This window comes from Capricornis sumatraensis, chromosome 12 (genome assembly GCF_032405125.1).
Source record: "Capricornis sumatraensis isolate serow.1 chromosome 12, serow.2, whole genome shotgun sequence".
Taxonomy (NCBI): Eukaryota; Metazoa; Chordata; class Mammalia; order Artiodactyla; family Bovidae; genus Capricornis; species Capricornis sumatraensis.
In genome coordinates, this window is record NC_091080.1 from 80,705,502 (window position 1) to 80,727,890 (window position 22,389).

Here is a 22,389-nt window from a genome sequence, read left to right on the forward strand (position 1 = left end):
ACTAGATCCCACATGCAGAAACGAAGACCTGGTACAGCAAAAAAAAAAAAAAAAACAGTTGGAGAAATAGCCTCATTAAGGTATAATGCCAGTTCATGGCTCATATCTTCCACTCATCTGTCAATTCTTTTTATTCTTGATAATTATTATTTAATTGGAATAGAAAATTTGTTATCTTTCAAAAAGATAACAAAGGATTTCAGACATGAATTGTTACTGATGCAGTTTGGGAGGAGAGTCATTTATTATTTTTAAGCACTATTTTGGGACTTCCTCTGATGACTCAATGGTAAGGAATCCATCTCAATGCAGGAGTCACAGGAAATGCAGGTTTGATCCCTGAGTTGAGAAGATCTACTGGAGGAGGAAATGGCAGTCCACTCCAGGATTCTTGCCAGGATAATCCCATGGACAGAGGAGCCTGGTGGACTACCGTCCCTGGGGTCACAAAGGGTCAGACACGACTGAGTGACGGAGCACACATGCACAGCTGTGCCTCCAGCAAGGAGCAGCCCTGGTGACTCAGAGAAGTGACGAAAAGCACAGTGCACAAGGAATCTCCACCCTGGCACAAGTTGCAACTATGGAAAACAGAAAATGGATATTATGCTCCATATGAAAAATAGCAGCAAGTAAAAAACAATTTTCTAGTAATGTCTCTCAAACAGAAAAAAAAACAAAAAGCAAAATAGTGAATAGCACAAAATTGTGAAAACAAAACCCCAAGTACATATAGAGAGTAAGAAGACACATATTAAATATGATTCTTCAAAGCTTCCAGAACACACAGGACAGAAGTCACTGAAGTCATCAAAGGTAGACTGAGATCTGTCCCCTCCACACACAAGGAAAGGTTAGATGAATAATTATTTCATAGGACAGCTGGCAGCAGCATTTGTAATCTGTGAGTGTTTCAGTTTGACATTTGGTAAAACTGGCTGAGGCAAACCAGGCAAAAGATTTTCCAGCTACCAGAAGATTAACTCCTGCATATGCTCAATGTTCTGTTCCGAGTATTAACTCCAAGTGAAACAGTGATGTGAATCCCAAGGAAAGGTCCAATTTCAGAACACTCTGCTTGCCTTGGAGAGTCTCTCAGAGAGGCAAGGAGTGGCTGTGGCTCACCCTAGGGACACAGACACTGGTGGCAGCCATTGCCGGGAGCTGCCCCCACCACGTGTACACTGGTGTGGGCAGACAGCACCAAGGAATTCTCTCATCTGTACATTCCTGATTCTCACCGTCAACTAAAAAAGAAATAAAAACAACTGAGAAAATATTCATTACCAACCTTGAAGCTAACCATACTGAAATTTTCTTGATCAGCAGGAATGAGGTCAAACACTGTCCCTTAAACCCTTCCTCTTTGATATAAATCTATGATCACATGTATATTCTTTCCACACATCAATTGAGAATATAGTTCTTATTCTTTCACAAGAATTCTTCACAACTCTGAAATCATAAAGGATCTTTAAAAGAGCTGAAGCTAATACCACAACATCCATTATTCAGGATTCTCTGAGAGTCTGAGTCTCTGAGGCAGACTTTTTATTTTGGCCACACCATGTGGCGTGCAGAATCTTAGTTCCCTGACCAGGGATCAAGAACCCTCACATCTGCACTGGGGGCATAGAGTCTTAACCACCGGACTGCCAGGGAAGCTTGTGGTAGCCATTTCTTGACAGAGGCCTTGGTATTCAGCCTCCTAAAAGCACCTGATATTGGGTCCCACCTTTTGCTTCTTAGAATAACTTCTTGCAGGGTTGGGTTAGAAATTAGAATTTCTGCAGTGGATAGAATTCCTTCTCCAAGTTAATGTACTTGAAACATTTCTCACCCAATTTCCCCACATCTTATTCATGGAAATAAAAACACAAAAATAGAAACAAGCTAACGAAGAAAAACACTTGAGTGAAACATATAAGCAGAAGCAAGTGAGCTTGTAGGAAAAAAATTGAACAGGCAGCTAATGTTTTGAACTGGGGGAGTTCTAAAGTGGAGTTGAGAAAAATCCAGAGATAAGGAGGAAAAGCAGTGACTCTGGGAAATCATACCCACCAGCATTCTGGATATCCTAGCCTTCACTCATCTTTATCACCTGGGTGGGGATAAGGGCACTCTGATGCCTGAGCCCAGCCTCCAGAAACTGGTTTAGGTTCAACTGATTAGTGATGAAGCCTGAAGATTCCTCTCCCTGAAAGATTCTGGATGCAAAAACTAACCCCATGTAAGCATCTGCTAAACTCCACTCTTGAACTGTCTTGGCATCTGAGCCTGGAATGGCTACAGAGCTTCTCTGAAGGAATTACGATGATCACAGAGTTTTATCCAAAGTTCCATGGCACATTTCATGCTTCCAGAAAAATCCTTATAAACCCAAGTCCAGAGATTACAGTATTGAAATTTTCATTCTGCACAGTAGGAAAAATAAAATTTCAGATAAAACTATATTTAAAAACATCAATAAAAAGATGAGTCAAAATTAGCCTGAAAAGTTATCCCTAAAAGGAGAAGGAGAATTAGAATAGAGCTAATGAGGATATCAGCCTTCTTTAAAAGTAGCCTTGTCTTGATTTTGGAATCATGAAAACATTATAAAGAATTATAATCATAAAAGAACTAATTTTTTAAAAAGTAATTTCTAAAATTTCAAAGTAAATTTAAATAAAAGTACCTCAACATCTACACATCCTGTTGGTTCACAGAGCCATACAAAAAAGAACTATCAAAAGTGATTTTAAACAAAACAATTTGAAAACACATTCTCCGTGTCATACACCCACATAAAGACAATATGAACTGCAAAAAGATAAATCTTATAATGTTTTCAGAAGTCACATTATAAGATAAAACAAATGAATAATTATGTTGATATCAATAAGAATTGGGCTTAGACTTGGGACAGAGAATAGAAGATGGGAGAAAAAGATACAGATGTAAGCACAGTAAGATGAAGTAAAAACACTAGTGTCCTGCATCTGACTTGGATTGGAAACACCTATAGAAACATATTTGTTTACCTTAAAAGATATATTCTAACTTTGTCTAATGAAAAAAGCCAAGAAACAATAACCAAGAGCAATAAGCTCCTTTAGTACCCAGACTGCTGCTAAGTCACTTCAGTCGTGTCTGACTCTGTGCGACAGCATAGACAGCAGCCCACCAGACTCCCCTGTCCCTGGGATTCTCCAGGCAAGAACACTGGAGAGGGTTGCCTTCCCTTCTCCAATGCATGAAAGTGAAAAGTGAAAGTGAAGTCGCTAAGTCGTGTCTGACCCTCAGCAACCCCATGGACTGCAGCCTTCCAGGCTCCTCCGTCCATGGGATTTTCCAGGCAAAAGTACTGGAGTGGGGTGCCACTGCCTTCTGCAGTACCCAGACCATAGTCTTTAAATACCATTTCTTACTAAAAGAAGACAATGCTGCTTGGAGAAATGGATGATTCCAGGGCTGAGCAAATGCTGTACAAAACGAACTAGAAATATCCTGTCATATCAGAAAGCACAAAAACAAAAGATATGAAGGAAAAAAAGAAAGAAAAGAAAAACTAGCCAAGACTTCTAGAGTATGTGCAAAAGACTTAGGACCCAACCTGAATATACTCCCACTGCCCAAATATGGCCAAAGGTTGCCACAAGCATAACAAATGAAATGGACTGAAGCAGATCAGTCCAATGCTTAAATCCATAAGCTCAAACTGACATTCACAAAACCAGACCAAACAATCATGAAAACTCACTAGCCCCTCTCTTCACTAGAGGAGAACCAATTCATCATTTTGAAAACAGGTTTTAAAAACTGAAATTTTTTTCACCTCAGTTCAATTCAGTTCAGACGCTCAGTCACGTCCAACTCTTTGCGACCCCATGAATCGCAGCACACCAGGCCTCCCTATGCCCACAAGTCTGTTCTCGACCTCTGCATCTCCATTCACTTCAGTTCGATTCAGTCGCTCAGTCATGTCTGACTCTTTGTGACCCCATGAATCGCAGCACACCAGGCCTCCATGTTCATCACCAACTCCCGGAGTTCACTCAGACTTGCATCCATCAAGTCAGTGATGCCATCCAGCCATGTCATCCTCTGTCGTCCCCTTCTTCTCCTGCCCCCAATCCCTCCAAGCATCAGAGTATTTTCCAATGAGTCAACTCTTCGCATGAGGTGGCCAAAGTACTGGAGCTTCAGCTTTAGTATCATTCCTTCCAAAGAAATCCCAGGGCTGATCTCCTTCAGAATGGGCTAGTTGGATATCGTTGAAGTCCAGGGAACTCTCAAGAGTCTTCTCCAACACCACAGTTCAAAAGCATCGATTCTTCGGTGCTCAGCCTTCTTCACAGTCCAACTCTCACATCCATACATGACCATTGGAAAAACCATAGCCTTGACTAGACGGACCTTAGTCGGCAAAGTAATGTCTCTGCTTTTGAATATGCTCTCTAGGTTGGTCATAACTTTTCTTCCAAGGAGTAAGTGTCTTTTAATTTCATGGCTGCAGTCACCATCTGTAGTGATTTTGGAGCCCCCCAAAATAAAGTCTGACACTGTTTCCACCGTTTCCCCCTCTATTTCCCATGAAGTGATGGGACTGGATGCCATGATCTGAGTTTTCTGAATGTTGAGCTTTAAGCCAACTTTTTCACTCTCCTCTTTTACTTTCATCAAGAGGCTTTTTAGTTCCTCTTCACCTCTGCCATAAGGGTGGTGTCATCTGCATATATGAGGTTATTGATATTTCTTCTGGCAATCTTGATTCCAGCTTGTGTTTCTTCCAGTCCAGCGTTTCTCATGATGTACTTTGCATATAAGTTAAATAAGCAGGGTGACAATATACAGCCTTGATGGACTCCTTTTCCTATTTGGAACCAGTCTGTTGTTCCATGCCCAGTTCTAACTGTTGCTTCCTGACCTGCATATAGATTTCTCAAGAGGCTACTCTCCCTATAAATACTATAGGTGAGTGTTAACCAAAGAGCTTAAAACATTTCTATTTTGCAACCCTTAATAAATTAATGGACCTTGAGCAAGGATCATGAATAGCTCCAACATCACACACACACACACACACACACACATACACACACACACACACAAGATGTCATGTACCTTATAACGGATATATACAACCCTACCTCCTACATAGACGAAAGGAAGAAAATCCAAATGAGCTACATCCAACTTCTAGACCTAAACACCAACCTAAGGTGCCAGAGGAACAAGTTAATTGACACAGGGGGAGAAGCGATCAGCCAAATCCGGGCTGTGGGAATCTCTACAGAACAAACAACCTAGAGACACGAGGTGGAGGGGAACAGAAAGGCAATCTGTATAACCTGTGTCAGCCAAGTGTACTTTATTTAATACTGCTTCCAACAGAAGAGGGGAAAAAGACAACTGTGAGCACTGGCTAGATACTAATGATATTAAAGTTAATATTTATGAATAATAATAATAATGTTTATGCTAAATATGTTTAGTGGGGGAGATTCCATATCTTTTAAAGATAGGTACTAAAATATTTATGGATAAAAATGATATGATGGCTTGGAACTGCTTTAAAATGATCTTGGGAAGTGAGGATGAGTTTCAGATGAATCAAGACTGCTCATTATGGTAATTATTGAAGCTGACTTAGGGTGATATAGGGGCTTAGTTCCCTTTACCCTTCTGCATTATTAGCTGAGGATCTCTGAAATAAATGACATAATAGCAAGAGAAAATCAAACAGAATTTTATTAACATGTGTATTTCTGATACACATGCGAAATATCAAGAACTGAGTAACTCCCTGAGGAGTAACTCCCAGGCCATCACCTTAAATGCCATCTCCCCCTAAAGACAAAAGAAAAGGTGATGCAGCGCCAATGAGAGGTTAATAGGAAAAGCAGCTTAAACCACAGTAGGGTTGGGTTTGTTAAGCAGATTTCATCCTTCTTGAAGACTGTCCTTCAACAGGATTCTGCTGTGACCTACAGCCATCCTTCTTTTTCTGGTACAGAGAGGGAGACACCTTTACAAATGGAGATTTCCTTTATCAGTGTAAATGTCCCTCAGAAGAATAACTTCTACTCTGTCTTCAGAGTTTCTCCTGTGTCTATTTCTCAAAAACAGAATCAACACACAACAATCTTTCTGCCAGAGAGCCCTATTCTGGAGTGACACATTGTGCTACATTTTCAGTCTATTCTATTTTTATATTTTTGAAATGTTCTTAAAAATCTACAGGAAATTAAACACAAAACAAACCAAAAAAAAAAAAAAACCACTATAGAAATCAGTTGACAGAGAAGCACAGAGCTGTTTCTAGAAAAGCAGCTCCTCCTGGCTCTGAGCCTCAGTGGAGGCTGTGGGAGGAGAGAACAGAACACAGAGAACACGGATCTAGCAGTCAGAACACTGAGCCTCAGGGACCAGGTGGGCCACCTGCAAGTCACATGACCCCAAGCCCATCATGTGCCCTCCTGGGCCTCCGGGTCTTTATTTGTGAAAATACCGGCCTTGCCTCCCTTGGAGGAATCCTGGGACAGCTAAACGAGCTACAACAGTGCAGAGAGCTCTGAAACCACCATAAAAACAAGGGTTTTACATCATTTTTATTATTAGAAGTCCTGATAAGAGATTTACTCTATTCTTAATGGCAGAGGCTGGATTCACAAAGGGCTTGGAGAACTCATTGTTGCTCACAGGTGGTCACAGTGGAATAAGAACTCTTGAGAAAAGTCATGTGTAAAGCCAAATTTTCTAGACTGCAATTAAAGTTTCACTTCTAAGCAGACTGCTAAAATTTTTAACCAATATGAATGCAATCTTTTAAAGAGTCTCCTACCTCCTTGACTACATAAAGAAAATGGATTGAGGTGGGTGGAGGAAACGTGAAACAAGTGAGGGAACTTAAGAGGTACAAACTCCAACTTATAAAATAAGTAAAAGGGGATTGGGGACAAAAAATAAATATGTAAAAGTTTAAAAAATAAATAACTCACAAGATTATAATATACAGCTTAGGAAATATATTCAATAATATTGGAATAACTTTGCATGGTGACAGTTGGTAACTAAACTTATCATGTACCATATAAAATATTAAATCACTAATGATGTATACCAGAAACTAATATAACATTGTAAGCCAATCATACTTCAATTTTTAAAAATTCTTTTAATTTTACATTAAAAACTTACATATGCTTAGAAAAAGAAAAGAAGATGGATATAAAACTCCAATTTATAACTCAGGGTCATGACTGTGGGTATTACTGACACCTAAAAGCTAATGCTTTCTTCCATGTGTCCCTCACTTCTGCTCAACCCAGGAGGCTGAGGAGTGGCTGCTGGTGGCAAAGATACTGTGGGCTGAGAGCAACCACTGAGGACCACACAGCAGGAGAGGAGGAGGGAGCCTTGAGCCAAGCAGAAGGAGACCTGCCGAGCAGACCTGCTGTGTGTGCCCTGCTGGTTCTTGAGAGCATAGCATTAGCCCTTGCTGCTGCTGCTGCTAAATCACTTCAGTCGTGTCCGACTCTGTGCGACCCCATAGACGGCAGCCCACCAGGCTCCCCTGTCTCTGGGATTCTCCAGGCAAGAAGACTGGAGTGGGTTACCATTACCTTCTCCAATGCATGAAAGTGAAAAGTGAAAGAGAAGTCGCTCAGTCGTGTCTGACTCCTAGCGATCTCATGGACTGTAGCCTACCAGGCTCCTCCATCCATGGGATTTTCCAGGCAAGAGTACTGGAGTGGGTTGCCATTGCCTTCTCCTTTTATACAGCCTACCTATCATTTTATAGCTGTATTTTATTAGGTCTTGGGCTTCCCTGGTGGCTCAGAGGTTAAACCGTCTGTCTCCAATGTGGGAAACCCGGGTTCGATCCCTGGGTAGGGAAGATGCTCTGAGAAGGAAATGCCAATCCACTCAGGTATTCTTACCTGGAGAATCCCAGAGACAGGGGAGCCTGGTGGGCTGCCGTCTATGGGGTCGCACAGAGTCGGACACAACTGAAGCGACTTAGCAGCAGCAGCAGCAAGGGCTAATGCTATGCTCTCAAGAAACAGCAGGGCGCACACAGCAGGTCTGCTCGGCAGGTCCCCTTCTGCTTGGCTCAAGGTCCCCTCCTCCTCTCCCTTGCTGTGTGGTCCTCAGTGGTTGCTCTCAGCCCACAGTATCTTTGCCACCAGCAGCCACTCCTCAGCCTCCTGGGTTGAGCAGAAGTGAGGGACACATGGAAGAATGGGTTGGGAAATAAATGCAAAGACCACTCAGCTCTTGGGGAACCAGCCGTGAGTTGAGGCACAAAGCCCACTGTGGGACACAGAGAATTCTGTTTACTTCCTGCCCATCAACTGAGCTCCAAAGTGAGGATTTATAAACACATGGGCTTCCCACAGCCTCCACCTGGACCAGAGACCATCAGCAAAAGTGGCTTCAAACAAAGGCCAAATGGCCGGACAAAGTTGGGCCATATCTAACAGTTCTGGGAAGAAGACATAACTCCCAGCCACTCCTCCCTTCTCAGGAGACTGGGTGAACCCACTCCAGCTCTCTGAGGTCACCCCACTTAAACACCAGCAATCTCTTCTCTCCTCACCACTCAGAGAGAAGCGCTGATGACCTGGGGAGGTGGTCTCTATAACTCAGGCCCAGGCAGAGGCTTCAGGCTCCTCCTCTCGACCCTGAGGGCCCCGGGCAGGTGGGGACCTGTCCTCTCCACCCACATTACCCATGGAGGTGCACCCAGGGGCCAGGGGTGCTGGGAGCTCTCCGGCTGTTCTGTTCTAATTAGGGGTGACTGGCAAGTGCTCCACAGCCTTTCTCTGAGAGGAAGAAATACTCCTCAGTTCTCACAGAACAGTCCATGGAATTTTCCAGGCCAGAATGCTGGAGTGGGTAGCCTTTCCCTTGTTCAGGGGATCTTCCCAACCCGGAGATCGAACCCAGGTCTCCCTCATTGCAAGCAGATTCCTTACCAGCTGAGCTATCAGGGAAGCCCTTCTCATAGGACAGAGGTTTTCACATCTCAAAATCCTAAAACACTAAAAGCCTCACTCTGGACTGGTGTCACCCTGCTTTCTCCCACTGGTGCTGCCGGGAGTACCTGCGAGGCCCTGCTCATGCTGTGGGTGGAAAGACCACACTGCTTGGGATCATGGATGATCCATGGGGCATTCTGTGCACCTGAGGGATTAAAAGAGGGCTGGAGATCAAAAAGGAAACATGTTTGTGTTTTAGAAAATCCTGGGCTGAGTTTAGATTTCTACCATCTAAAATATAAAGAACAACAAGCAGTATAGATTGATCACAACACGGGAAGTTGCTTCAGAAAATCAATTATTTAGCTAACCAGCACTGCTACTAGTACTAGCAGTACTACCACACAGATGAGGCCCTAAATTTACGTCCTCTCCTCCCCTCTTCTCTGCCATGACCACCCAGCGACCAACCTCCTGAAAGGGCCCAGGGCTCTTCCAGTTCCACCTTATGCAGCCCCAGGCCTGGCCTTCCTGGATCCCTAGCAGGAAGTATTACTGGGGCTGGACAACTGTGAAATCAACACTCCCAGCACCACAGTGGGGAGGATTCCCTCTCAGGAAGAACCCCAGATCCTGTGGCCTCTCCCTCTATGTCTGCTTCTCCCATGAGCTGCCACAGCCAAGATCGAGGACTCATACTAGGATGGGATCCATGCAAGGCTTAGTGACCCCACTCACGGGGCTAACAGCCCAGGACAGCAAGAAAAACCAACAGCTCCATTCAAACCCAGCCACATGGGCTGTGCTTTGAACCCACCTGACTTTAAGACTCTTTAGCATCTGGTACCAAAGAGAAACTAGAGAACCAGGGACAGCAGAGAAAGACCTGCTCCAGGATATGATCCAACATTAAACCCGGAGGCCACTCATCCAACCAGGCACCTGGCATGAGCCACAGGCAGAACCGAGGCCCCAGGGTTTCCTGATAAGCAGAATTCATGAGAGCTCTGCTGGGTGAGGTCAGGAAATCCTGAACAAACAGGCCACACCAGCTTGCCACCTGTGTATTTCAAACAGACTTCTGTGACTATGTGGAAATTCCATGACTGGACAGCTGCACCTGGGACAAAGAAGGGCAGGGGCAGCCTGATGGGCTCCTGCTCCCTCTCCCATCCCCAGCCCTTCACAAGGCACTGCAGTACCTAGGTGGTCAGTACCCTCTCAAAGGTGGCACTCTGCCCCACATACCTGTCCCACCCTCTGGCAAAATGCCCAGTCCTCTTCTAACATCAGTGAGAGCTCCATCCCCTAGGACCACTCAGTCACCTTGGAGCTGACAGATTATCCATCTCTCCAGTTGTGTGAGGTGGACTTCACCTGCCCAGCTGCCCACTGCCAGCAGTGCCCTTCAGTCCAGCACAGCCTTTAAACAAGAACCACAATGCCCACCTGTAAACCACCTGGCCCACCCGCCTCAGCTCCACACGATGGACTGACAACAGCTCACACCTTCTCCACCTAAAACACCCCTTTCACAGCAACTGCATCTTCCATCCCTCCTGCCCTCACACACTCACAGGCCGCCTGTGTCCCTACAGCAGCACCAAGGGACCACGGAGAGCATGAGCCACCCAGGGGGGTCTGCAGCAGACCTCCAGCAGGCTCAGCCAGAATAGGGGGCTGCCAGCACTGTGTCCCCAGGTGAACTCTCCTCTGCGGGATCTTGAACCAGGATCTTCAGGGTCATGGAGCTCACTGACCTCACAGCTTTCTGCCTCTGGTTTGCCCTGCATATTCCCTCCTACACCCTCTGCCAATGCCAGGCTATCAGGATCCCCCTTCAACCAGGAATCTGCTCCCACAACCAGGGAAAGAAAGCAGTGTGGAGGGTACACAGAATTCACAGTGAAGCTGGAGCTCCTCCCCATGGGGGCTTTGCTCACAGTGCCAGCCCATGGGGAAGGGGGCAATCTGGGGAATGGTGCACTCTTAGGAGTTCTGGGCAGCTACAGTTCAGATGCAGGGCCCTGGGTTCTGTTCCCTTGAAAGAGGAGCGGCGATGGTATCTTCTTAGAAGAGCATTTATCAGATGTGACCTGGTCAAGGTAACAATACTTACCTTGTTAAACTATAAATGAGTGTTAAACTATAAATGAGCCATAAAATGTACATTATTCTGGGCTCGAGTCCAATTTACCTTCCTCTAAATCACAGGGTACATATTGCCTGAGGCTGTTGGAATCTTCTTTTGGTCAAAGATCAGTCAGCGTTTATACTGAACAGCAGAAACTTTCTACCATAATATAAAATGTCTTTTATTTCAAGGCCATCTTTCCACAATACTGTTGAATCAGTTGAAAAATAGTAACCCCTGGAGTCCAGTTCTTGCCATTCTAAAGGTAAATACAACCTCTGAGCTCCATCATGTTTCCATGAGGGTTTATCCTCAGACCTTAGACTACTGGCCTCTCTCCCCACCGGTCCCATCCACCTCAGTACTGAGGTACATACACCAAAAAAGCAGTGCACAGTATGAAAATCTTTTACCTCAAGAAATGTAAACATTCCCCAAATTAAACAGGATTTCCAGTAACACTTTACGATTGCTTTCATTAAGGAAGGCTCCTGTGCATCCTTCTGGGCTCTCTTAACTTCTTGATCCCAGTACCTGTGATACAAAACAAAGCACAGTAAAGAACAGCGTGTCCACCAAAGGGAAAACAGGGGAGGGCAGAGTGGAAGATGAGCCTGTACTACAGGGCACTCTGCAGCTGCACAATAGATGCCAGCTACCTGTTCACAGAGCTCCTAAAAGATGAGCGGTGCAGACTCTGAAGCTCCAGAGAAACAGGCCTTGAGGGAAAACTTCCAGATTCTGGAAACAAGTTCCTGCCTAGATTTGCTGGACTCACAGGTCATGAGCAGCTCAGGAGGGCAGAGTCCCTCCTCCAGGGACCCCACTTCTGGGGACAGAGCTCGGCCTCCAGGGCCATGGCTACAGGCTCCCTCCATGTCCACAGATACACAGGGAACATGGGCTCCCCCAGCCTCCAAAGTGGGCTAAGCCCGGGGTCAGCCTGAGTGGGTGAACATGCAGTGTCAGGGGAGAAGCCTCAGGAGAACCCAGAGGAAGCACAGCCCCCCACACACACATGCACCTTTAGCTCCACGTGGAAATTCTCAGTCTCCCTCTCCTCCTCCCTGCTGCCTGTGCTCACCCTTGCAGCTCTTCTCCAAGGCACTGGGAGTGATCTTCTGGAAGCACTGAGTACATGTCATCTGGTTCTAATTTCCGTTTGTGACCAATTTTAAACAAGGGGTTTAGCCACCTGTTAAAAATTAAAAGGAGAGTGACATATATCCAAATTACACATCTCTAATTAGAAACCTACATTCATGGGCATTGTTAAAAAACGAAAAGAAAAGTCTACATTTTAAATATAAAAAGATATGGGGAAAATTAGATATATGGTTACAAACACATACATTCTAGGTATAGGAAAGTCATGCTGGCTTATATATTACATAACTTAATTAAAGCAGCCTGTTTGTGGCCTACTGAACATGCATTGTACATCTGCTTTAATTATTAATGAAAAAATATGTTTAGAAATCAAAATAAAGTAACAGTGGTTCAGGCATGCAGAATAGAGCTGAATGGCCATTGTGGGTAAGGCTGAAGATATGTTCCTGTATTACTGAGGACTTAAATCTTCTGAAACGGATCAGATTGAAGGATACCCACATGGGTTAGTGATAAAGAACCCGTTTACTAAAGCAGGAGATGTAAGAGATGCTGGTTCGATCCCCAGGTTGGGAAGATCCCCTGGAGAAGGAAATGGCAACCTACTTCAGTGTTTAAACCTGGAAAATCCCATGGACAGGGGAGCCTGGTGGGCTACAGTCCACCAGTTGGTGCAACCCCACCAGTTAGGGTTGTAGTTGGACATGACTGAAGTGTCTTAGCACCAGTGATATTCAAAGCAGTTGCAACCTTGAGGTTTCAAGATCTCCTCAGATCAATTGTCAACACAGAGGAGTTTTTACAGGAATTATCTTATGGACACAACACTCTGAGTCTAACAGGCTCTGGACCCTGAATTCCTTACAGTCCTGTCAGACTCCCCTCAGCCAGAACACTCACGTGAGCTTCTTTCTGAACCCAACTTTCTGAAGACAACCTCAAGATAAGTAATACCTTCCCAACTAAAATGCAGTTGATTTTTCTTATGGTCCTCCTCGGTATCACTCCCTGGAAGATTTGTTTATTTTTAAAGTAACATTCAGACATGCAAAAGGGCTGAAGTTTTACTGACTGTTGGATCTGTCACCATCAGCCTCAGTAGAGGAATAAACACAGCCCGCCAGACTTTCAGGGAACTGCACTAACAGCTGACAGCATCACCGAACTACGGTTTAATTCCTCCACGCCCAGGCTTCTGCCCGGGGACATCAAGGTTGCCCACTGCCACCACACTCCTGCAAAGGCCTGTGTTAGTCAAATCCCTGTTTTCTGGGGGTCCAACCAACCATTCATCATGAGCCCTCCACATACAGGCATGGCCAGCTCTAGATAGTTATCATGCTTAAGGGCTCTGGGGACAGGATCATACCAAACATGGAGGGGCCTGGCCATGTGCAAGTACCCTGGATGGAAGGGTGCCACCATGAGCCTAAACAAGACTCAACAAAATTCAGACAGTGTGTGTGCCCCTGAGGGATGTTTGTTCCTCAAGGTCCCTGTGGTAAGGGCCACCCATGTTGGGCCATCAAGTGTCTCCAAAAAACTACCAGGGGACACTGGGCTATAGGTTGTTCACACCCAGATCAAGGTTACATTCAATCAAAGGGGCCATTCATCTAGTCAGGAGGGAGCTGGACTGGTAATAGCAGTTGTCACTCTTGTAAGATCCCCGGTGAGCCTAGCAGGAGAAAGAACTTATAATAACCTAAGTATAAAAAAAAGAAATTAAAAAAAGTCAGAGACTGGCCTAGGTAAGTAGAGAACCCAGATCTAACCTTAGAATGACAAAATCTTCACTAGACCCTCTGGCCCACATGACACTTGACCACTACAAAGCTCTTGACTACCTGCTGGCTGATCAAGGGGGAATTTATGCCCCAGCAACCATTTCCTGCTGTTTTTATGTTAACACTAGTGGTCAGATAGAAGAGAGCACATCCCAATTGCCAGAGAAAACCACTTGCAGACAAAGACAAATATCATATGGTATCACTTATACATGGAATCTTAAAAAGCAGTACAAATGAACTTATCTACCAAAGAGAAATAGAGTTACAGATGTAGAAAATGAACTTATGGTTTCCAGGGGAGCAGGGAGGAAGGGACAAATTGGGAGACTGGGATTGACATACATCGACTACTATATACGTATCCAACTCTTTGCAACCCCATGAACTGCAGCCCGCCAGCCTCCTCTGCCCACGGGGATTCTCCAGGCAAGAATCCCTGAGTGGGTAGCCATGCCCTCCTCCAGTGGATCTTCCCAACCCAGGGATCTAACCCAGGTCTCCTGCACTGCAGGCAGATTCTTTACAGTCTGAGCCACCAGGGAAGTATATATAAAATAGATAACTAATAAGAACCTACTGTATAGCAGAGAGAACTCTACTCAATACTCTGTAATAGCCTTTATATTTTTTAAAGAAAAGAACCTTTTAAAAATAGTGGATATATGTCTATTGATTTACTTTGCTGTACTCCTGAAACTAACACAACACTGTAAATCAACTATACCCCAATAAATTTTTTTCTTTAATAGAGAGAAGGTCACTTGGCCAAATACTCAAAACAAGAAGGGCCTGGCTGAACAAATTTGTGACAGGAACTAAAGAAGGTTCCTCAGCTTCTCTGGGCTTCTAAGGTCATTCTTAGAACCCCTTACAGTTACTCTCCTTCTCTTGCTCTTTGGTCCATGATTCCTCAATTGACTTATTAGTTTTATCTCTTAGAGAACTGAGACAATCAAGTGGCAGATGGTCTTTACCCAAGGCTATGAGCAATTGCGACTCTAGCCTGATAACAATCAGATTCATTTTAGTGGAATCAGGAGAAATCTGCTCCTCTAACCCAAAGCGAAAACAACAACCAGTTGTGGATGTGACTGGTGATGGAAATAAAGTTCAATGCTGTAACAACTATATTGCATAGGGACATGGAATATTAGGTCCATGAATCAAGGTAAATTGGAAATGGTCAAACAGGCGATCCCAAGAGTGAACATTGATATTTTAGGAATCAATGAACTAAAATGGGGTGAAGTGGGTGAATTTAACTCAGATGACCGTTATATCTACTACTGTGGGCAAGAATCCCTTAGAAGAAATGGAGTAGCCATCATAGTCAACAAAAGAGTCCAAAATGCAGTACTTGGGTGCAATCTCAAAAATGACAAAATGCTCTCTGTTCGTTTCCAAGGCAAACTATTCAATATCACGGTAATCCAAGTCTATGTCCCAACCAGTAATGCCAAAGACGCTGAAGTTGAATGGTTCTATGAAGACCTACAAGACCTTCTAGAACCTTAGTTCTAGATAGGATATCACCGCCCAAAAGATATCCTTTTCATCATGGGGACTGAAATGCAAATCTAGGAAGTCAAGAGATACCTGGAATAGCAGGTGAATTTGACCTTGGAGTACAAAATGAAGCAGGGCAAAAGCAAACAGAGTTTTGCCAAGAGAATGTACTGGTCATAGCAAACACCCTCTTCCAACAAAATGAGAAAAGACTACACATGAACATCATCAGATGGTCAGTACCAAAATCAGATTGATTATATTCTTTGCAGCTGAAGATGGAGACACTCTATACAGTCAGCAAAAACAAGACCAGGAGCTGACTGTGGCTCAGATCATGAACTCCTTAGTGAAAAATTCAGTCTTAAATCGAAAAAAGTAGGGAAAGCCACTAGACTGTTTAGATATGACCTAAATCAAATCCCTTAGGATTATAGAGTGGAAATGACAATAGATTCAAGGGATTATATCTGATAGACAGAGTGCCTAAAGGACTATGGACAGAGATTAGTGACATTGTACAGAAGGCAGTGATCAAGACCATCCCCAAGAAAAAGAAAGGCAAAATTGTTGTCTGAGGAGGCCTTACAAATAGCTGAGAAAAGAAGACAACATAAAGGCAAAGGAGAAAAGCAAAGATATACCCATCTGAATGCAGACTTCCAAAGAATAGCAAGGAGAGACACGAAAGCCTTCCTAGTGATCAAGGCAAAGAAATAGGAAAATATTAGAATGGGAAATACTAGAGATATTCTCAAGAAAATTAGTGAAACTAAGGGAAAATTTCATGCAAAGATGGACACAATAAAGGACAGAAATGTTATGGACCTAACAGAAGCAGAAGATATTAAGAAGAGGTGGCAAAAATACACAGAACTATACAAAACAGATCTTCATGACCCAGATAACAACGGTGGTATGATCACTGGACAACAGCCAGACATCCTAGAAGGCGAAGGCAAGTAAGCCCTTGGGACGTATCACTACGGACAAAGGTAGTGGAGGTGATGCAATTCTAGTTGAGGTATTTCAAATCCTAAAAGATGATGCTGTTAAATTGGTACATTCAATATGCCAGCAAATTTGGAAAACTCAGCAGTGCCCACAGGACTGGAAAAGTTCAGTTTTCATCAATCTCAAAGAAAGGCAATGCCAAAGAATGTTTAAAGTACCACACGATTGCATTCATCTCACACGCTAGCAATGTAATGCTCAAAATTATCCAATAGTACCATGAACCATGAAGTTCCAGATGTTAAAGCTGGATTTAGAAAAGGCAGAGGAACCAGAATCAAATTGCCAACATCTGTTGGATCACAGAAAAAGCCAGAGAATTACAGAAAAATGTCTATTTCTGATTTATTGACTAATGCTAAGCCTTTGATTGTGTGGATCACAATAAACTGTGGAAAATTCCTCAAGAGACAGGAATACTAGACAATTTGACCTGCCTCCTGAGAAATTTGTATGCAGGTCAAGAAGCAACAGTTAAAACGGGACATGGAAAAAGAGATTGGTTCCAACTTGGGAGAATAAGGCAAGGTTGCAGAGTTCCAGAAAAACATCTATTGCTGCTTTATTGACTATACCAAAGCCTTTGACTGTGTGGATCACAGTAAATTGTGGAAAATTCTTCAAGAGATGGGAATACCAGACCACCTGACCTGCCTCTTGAGAAATCTGTATGCAGGTCAGGAAGCAACAGTTAGTACTGCACATGGAACAACAGACTGGTTCCAAACAGGAAAAGGAGCACGTCAAGGCTGCATGTTGTCATCCTGCTTATTGAACTTCTATGCAGAGTACATCATGAGAAAGGCTGGGCTGGATGAAGCACAAGCTGGTATCAAGATTGCCAGGAGAAATTTCAATAACCTCATATATGCAGATGACATCATCCTATGGCAGAAAGTGAAGAAGAACTAAAGAGCCTCTTGATGAAAGTGAAAGAGGAGAGTGAAAAAGTTGGCTTAAAGCTCAACATTCAAAAAACGAAGATCATGGCATCCAGTCCCATCACTTCATGACAAATAGATGGGGAAACAGTGGAAACAGTGGCTGACTTTATTTTGGGGGGCTCCAAAACCACTGCAGATGGTAATTGCAGCCATGAAATTAAAAGACACTTACTCCTTGGAAGGAAAACTATGACCAACCTCGATAGCATATTCAAAACCAGAGACATTACTTTGTCAACAAAGGTCCATCTCGACAAGGCTATGGTTTTTCCAGTAGTCATGTATGGAGGTGAGAGTTGGACTATAAAGAAAGCTGAGTGCAGAATTGATGCTTTTGAACTGTGGTGTTGGAGAAGACTCTCGAGAGTCCTTGGACTATAAGAAGGTCCAACCAGTCCATCCTAAAGAAAATCGGTCCTGGGTGTTCATTGGAAGGACTGATGTAGAAGCTGAAACTCCAATATTTTGGCCACCTGATACAAAAAGCTGACTCATCTGAAAAGACCCTGACATTGGGAAAGATTGAAGGCAGGAGAAGAAGGGGATGACAGAGGATGAGATGGATAGATGGCATCACCAACTCAATGGACACGAGTTTGGGTAAACTCTGGGAGTTGGTGACGGACAGGGAGGCCTGGTGTGCTGCAGTTCCTGGGGTCACAAAGAGTTGGACATGACTGAGTGACTGAACTGACTGACTGAGCTGATGGCAGAAAGCAAAGAGGAGCTAAAGAGCCTCTTGAGGAAGGTGAGAGAGGAGAGTGAAAAAAGCTGGCATAAAACTTACCATTCAAAAGATGAAGATCATGGCATCTGGTACCATCACTTCATGGCAAATTGATGGGGAAACAATGGAAACAGTGACAGACTTTATTTTGGAGGCTCCAAAATGACTGCAGATGGTGACTGCAGCCATGAATTAAAAGATGCTTGCTCCTTGGGAGAAAAGTTATGGCCATCCTAGACAGCATATTAAAAAGCAGAGACATTACTCTGCTGACAAAGGTCTGTCTAGTCAAAGCTATGGCTTTTCCAGTAGTCATGTATGGATGTGAGGTTTGGACTATAAAGAAAACTGAGCACCAAAGAATTGATGCTTTTGAACTGTGGTGTTGGAGAAGACTCTTAAGAGTCCCTTGGTCTGCCAGGAGATCCTACCAGTCAATCCTAAAGAAAATCTTTCCCGCATATTCATTGGAAGGACTGATGCTGAGATTGAAACTCAATTCTTTGGCCCCCTCATGTGAAGAACTGACTCATTGAATAAGACCCTGATGCTGGGAAAGATTGAAGGCAGGAGGAGACGGGGATGACAGAGGATGAGATGGTTGGATGGCATCACCAACTCGATGGACATGAGTCTGAGCAAGCTCCAGGAGTTCACAATGGACAAGGAAACCTGGTGTGCTGCAGTCCATGGGATCACAAAGAGTCAGACATTTTGAGCAACTGAACTGAACTGAATCCAACATGTGACAATGCCTGTGCTTAGCAGGTAGCAGGATCAGAAGATGAACCTTTGCCCCTTCAGTAATAAGGAGCAGTAAAATGATAAGGCTGATGCCCCAGAAATATATTCCTGCCCCTCCCTCGAATGAAAACCAACCTCTCTTATCTGAGTTTCAGGCTCATTCATAAAAGGAAAGAAAAAAATAAAAACTGACTAGAACTAGGAAGGACCCAAATGGCAGAAGACCTAACCTCTAATAGACATAGAGCCTCATTATGAATCCACTGTAATATATGAGCATGATAAATGACACACCAACCAGACCACTACAGTTGACAGTAACTATGACAACAAAGCCAAGAGCTCATACAAGGACTGAAAAGGAGTGCTGCCTTAATTTCAGGTCCAAATCACACCACGTTATTGGGTAAGCCATGAATATTCCTCCCTCTCTTAACCTGATTCCCTTCCTTTTACTTCAACCCTCCTATATACCCAGTTGGGCTGAGAGGTTGACTTGCAAACAAAGTCTCTGTTTCTCATTCTTTGGTCATTGAGCAAAGCATGTGCTCTACCAGTCTCACCACCAGTTAACTTGTTGGTTGTTGTGGGAATCTGAGTGGAGAAAGAACCTCCCCATCATGATAAGGGGTCTCAGTCTGGGTCAGGATCCTGGAACAAGTCCAGACAACCAATTCTATGGCAAGCAGAGCAGTTACATACACAAGAAACACAGACCCCAGAACCAGACTTCCTGGTTTGAGATCCCACTCTACCGCTTACTAGCTGTGTGATGGTAGGCAACTACTCAACCTCTATGCTTCAGAGTCTTCAAGCATGAAATAAGAGGTAATAGCTCCTTCCTCCCCAGCAGAAAAGCTGGAAATGGGTGCCAATGAAAATGGAAGACTTCACCTTCCATTTCTATGCACATACATTTTCAAAGTCAACAAACAGAATGTGCTTTGAGAGTTTCTTGCCCTACTTGATGTTAAGGAGACATTTGTCTACTTTGCTATTATTTATGGTAACCACACACATATTCCTTCTTCTAGGCCCCTCTTTCCTAAAGGGCAATCAAATAGCCAAGGGATGTAGCTATATGCACTGAATACACCACCATCCAAGCAAGCATAGGAGCTGCCATCCCCCTGGGGATCCCCTAGACTGTCCAATAAAAGAAGTATCAGAATTTGTGGAAAAGATAAATGGGTTAGGGTACAGAAACAAAAGACCTAATAATCACCCAAGTGTGATTCAAGTCCAAAGGTTCAGGCCTGCGTATCTGTAGTCCCAGCTATTAGATGAAGACTTCAATTAAGAGCTTCAGCTCTCTGCAGTGCTTTTCATCTCTGTGTTTCCTCCCAGCTCATGGACCTGTCAGTGGTTTCAGGACCAAAGGACTCCTGGGCAGGACCACCTGCATCAAGACCATGCACTGCTTCCCTGAAGAATAGATATCTGGATAAGACCCCACAGGTTTCAGGGACTCCATCCCCAGGGTTTGGTTCTCAAAGGTAGAAGTGGAGATAAATATTCACAATAGGACCAGGGGCTGTGGTCAAATACACACTCTACTCCTGGCTGTGTGTCCCAGGCAAAAGCAACACATGTTCCAGAATAATGTCCCATTCATTTCATAAAAAACAACAGTGTTTTGTACACACATGAAATTGGCCAAAACTGTGTACCAGGACATACAGGACCACACAAGGAGTGAAGGAGGGACAGAAAGAAAGACATGGTCATAGACGGGGGAGAGAGGGAGCCCAGGGCAGTTGGAACTCAGATGTTCACCTAAGGAACATGGGAAAAGGTGGGGACATTATTGGAAGATGGCAAAGATTCAGGGCACTAAATAGATAAAGATAATTGTTCACAAGCTGCTTGCTTGGTGGGGGGGGGGGGGCAGTTGGAGCTTATTTCAGAACTGACAGTGAATTCCTGAGTGGTTCTGAGGCCACTGGATAAGGTGGAGAGTAGGGAGCCCAGTCCCTTCTCCTGCTGGGCAGTGACTCTCCCTGAGCAACCTCCTTGCCTTCTGCTTCTGCTGCATCAGCTCTCAGGCTCTGGGGCTAGCTGGGCGAAGAGCAGCAAGGCAAGGAGACTCAGTTCCCCTGACACCAGGTCCCTTGGTACCCCTCCCAACCTCACCGGCCCCAGGCTTCCAGGCACTGCTCCCTCGCTTTGTCCCTTGATCCCCAACAGAAGCCGACAGTGTTGCGCCCGCGGTGGAATGTCACAGCTCAGACAGGGCACTCACCAGACAAACAGGCGCGAGCAAAAGTTCGCCTTCTGGAGCGGGCTCGTCTTCACCTCCGCGGACACAGGCAGCATCTTGCCGGCCAAGGCGGACACAGACCAGGGTCTCCCTGCTCAGGCGGCCGTGGGGCTCCTGCTGCTCCTGGAGGCTCTGGCGGGGATGCTGGATTCTGGCCGTCTCACAGGTCCACTGGACCGGAACCTGAGAACACTGCTTCTGAGAGTGGAGCACCCTTTGTGCACCAGGTCCGCCTCCCAAGACTGAGCAGCCTCCAGGGTCCACTTCTGAGGCACCCTCTCTGTGCAGGTGCTGCCACAGGCATAGGATGGATGCAGCGTGCCACGTGTGGGGCTGCAGGACCAGGAAACACCCAGGTAGACGCTTCCAGAAGCCTCACGCAGGTGGGAGGCAAAGTTATCAGCTCTTTGTTAAAGGCAGCAGGCTGACTGTGAGGCACAACCAGCCCAGCTCCTAGGAGCGCACCTGGCCGCAAACTCTGCGGAAGTTCCTGTTCTGAGCCCAGGCACTCACCCAAAAGGTGGAGATGGGAGGCTCAGCCCCGCCCATCTCTGCTGCTTAGAGGCTCCCCATGCTGCAGAGGAAACCTGGAGAAAGCTGGCAGAAGGAGATAGCAGCCTCCTCTCTGGGCCCTCTGCCCTCATCAAGACCAAACAAGGGCGCTCTGGAAACTTCTCCAACTGTAATGAAGCAGAACCCAGTGGGGCCTTCCTGGGATAGATCCTACCCAAACCCCATGCCCTCTGCCTGTCTCCTGTTGGTAGAAAATTTTTAGTTTCCCAGGCCTCATCTGAATCACAAAAGGCTGGCTCAAGAATTAATGACTGGAAAAATGTGAACACGTAATTAAAAAAACAAAACGTTATCAATAGATTAGCCATACTGCCATCACAGAATCTTTAGCTCCTCCCAGAAGGCTACAGATAATATGTTTGGTGCACATTCCCGAGTTGTTTTGCAGATGCTGAAAAGTCAACCAGGTGGAAGAAGTTAACTGCATGACCATGATAAACTGGAACTTAAGGATTTATGATGATAACCCCTGTTGCATTACCCTGCTCCTCAATATCAAGCAGAGAATAGTGCATGAGCTAAATCAAGTACTCTCCATTCTCTCCCCTATTCTGCCTTTAAAACACCTCCCCTGAAATCCACTGGGGAGTTCCAGACTTCTGAGCACGAGCATCCTTACTC

General features: G+C 44.7%; 1 protein-coding gene across 2 annotated transcripts in view; it reads right to left on the reverse strand.

Moving 5' to 3' along the window:
* LOC138088939 (ATP-binding cassette sub-family C member 4-like) overlaps positions 1–21,251 on the reverse strand; it is a 157,757-nt gene extending 136,506 nt beyond the window's left edge. For both annotated transcript variants that reach the window (XM_068984192.1, XM_068984190.1), the window contains exons 1-3: positions 21,178–21,251; positions 12,185–12,295; positions 11,514–11,634 (exon numbers count right to left, since the gene is read on the reverse strand). In XM_068984192.1, coding sequence (XP_068840293.1) covers positions 11,514–11,634; positions 12,185–12,295; positions 21,178–21,251 — 306 coding nt within the window. The remainder of the gene's footprint in view (positions 1–11,513; positions 11,635–12,184; positions 12,296–21,177) is intronic.
* Between the last annotated feature and the right edge of the window lie 1,138 nt (positions 21,252–22,389).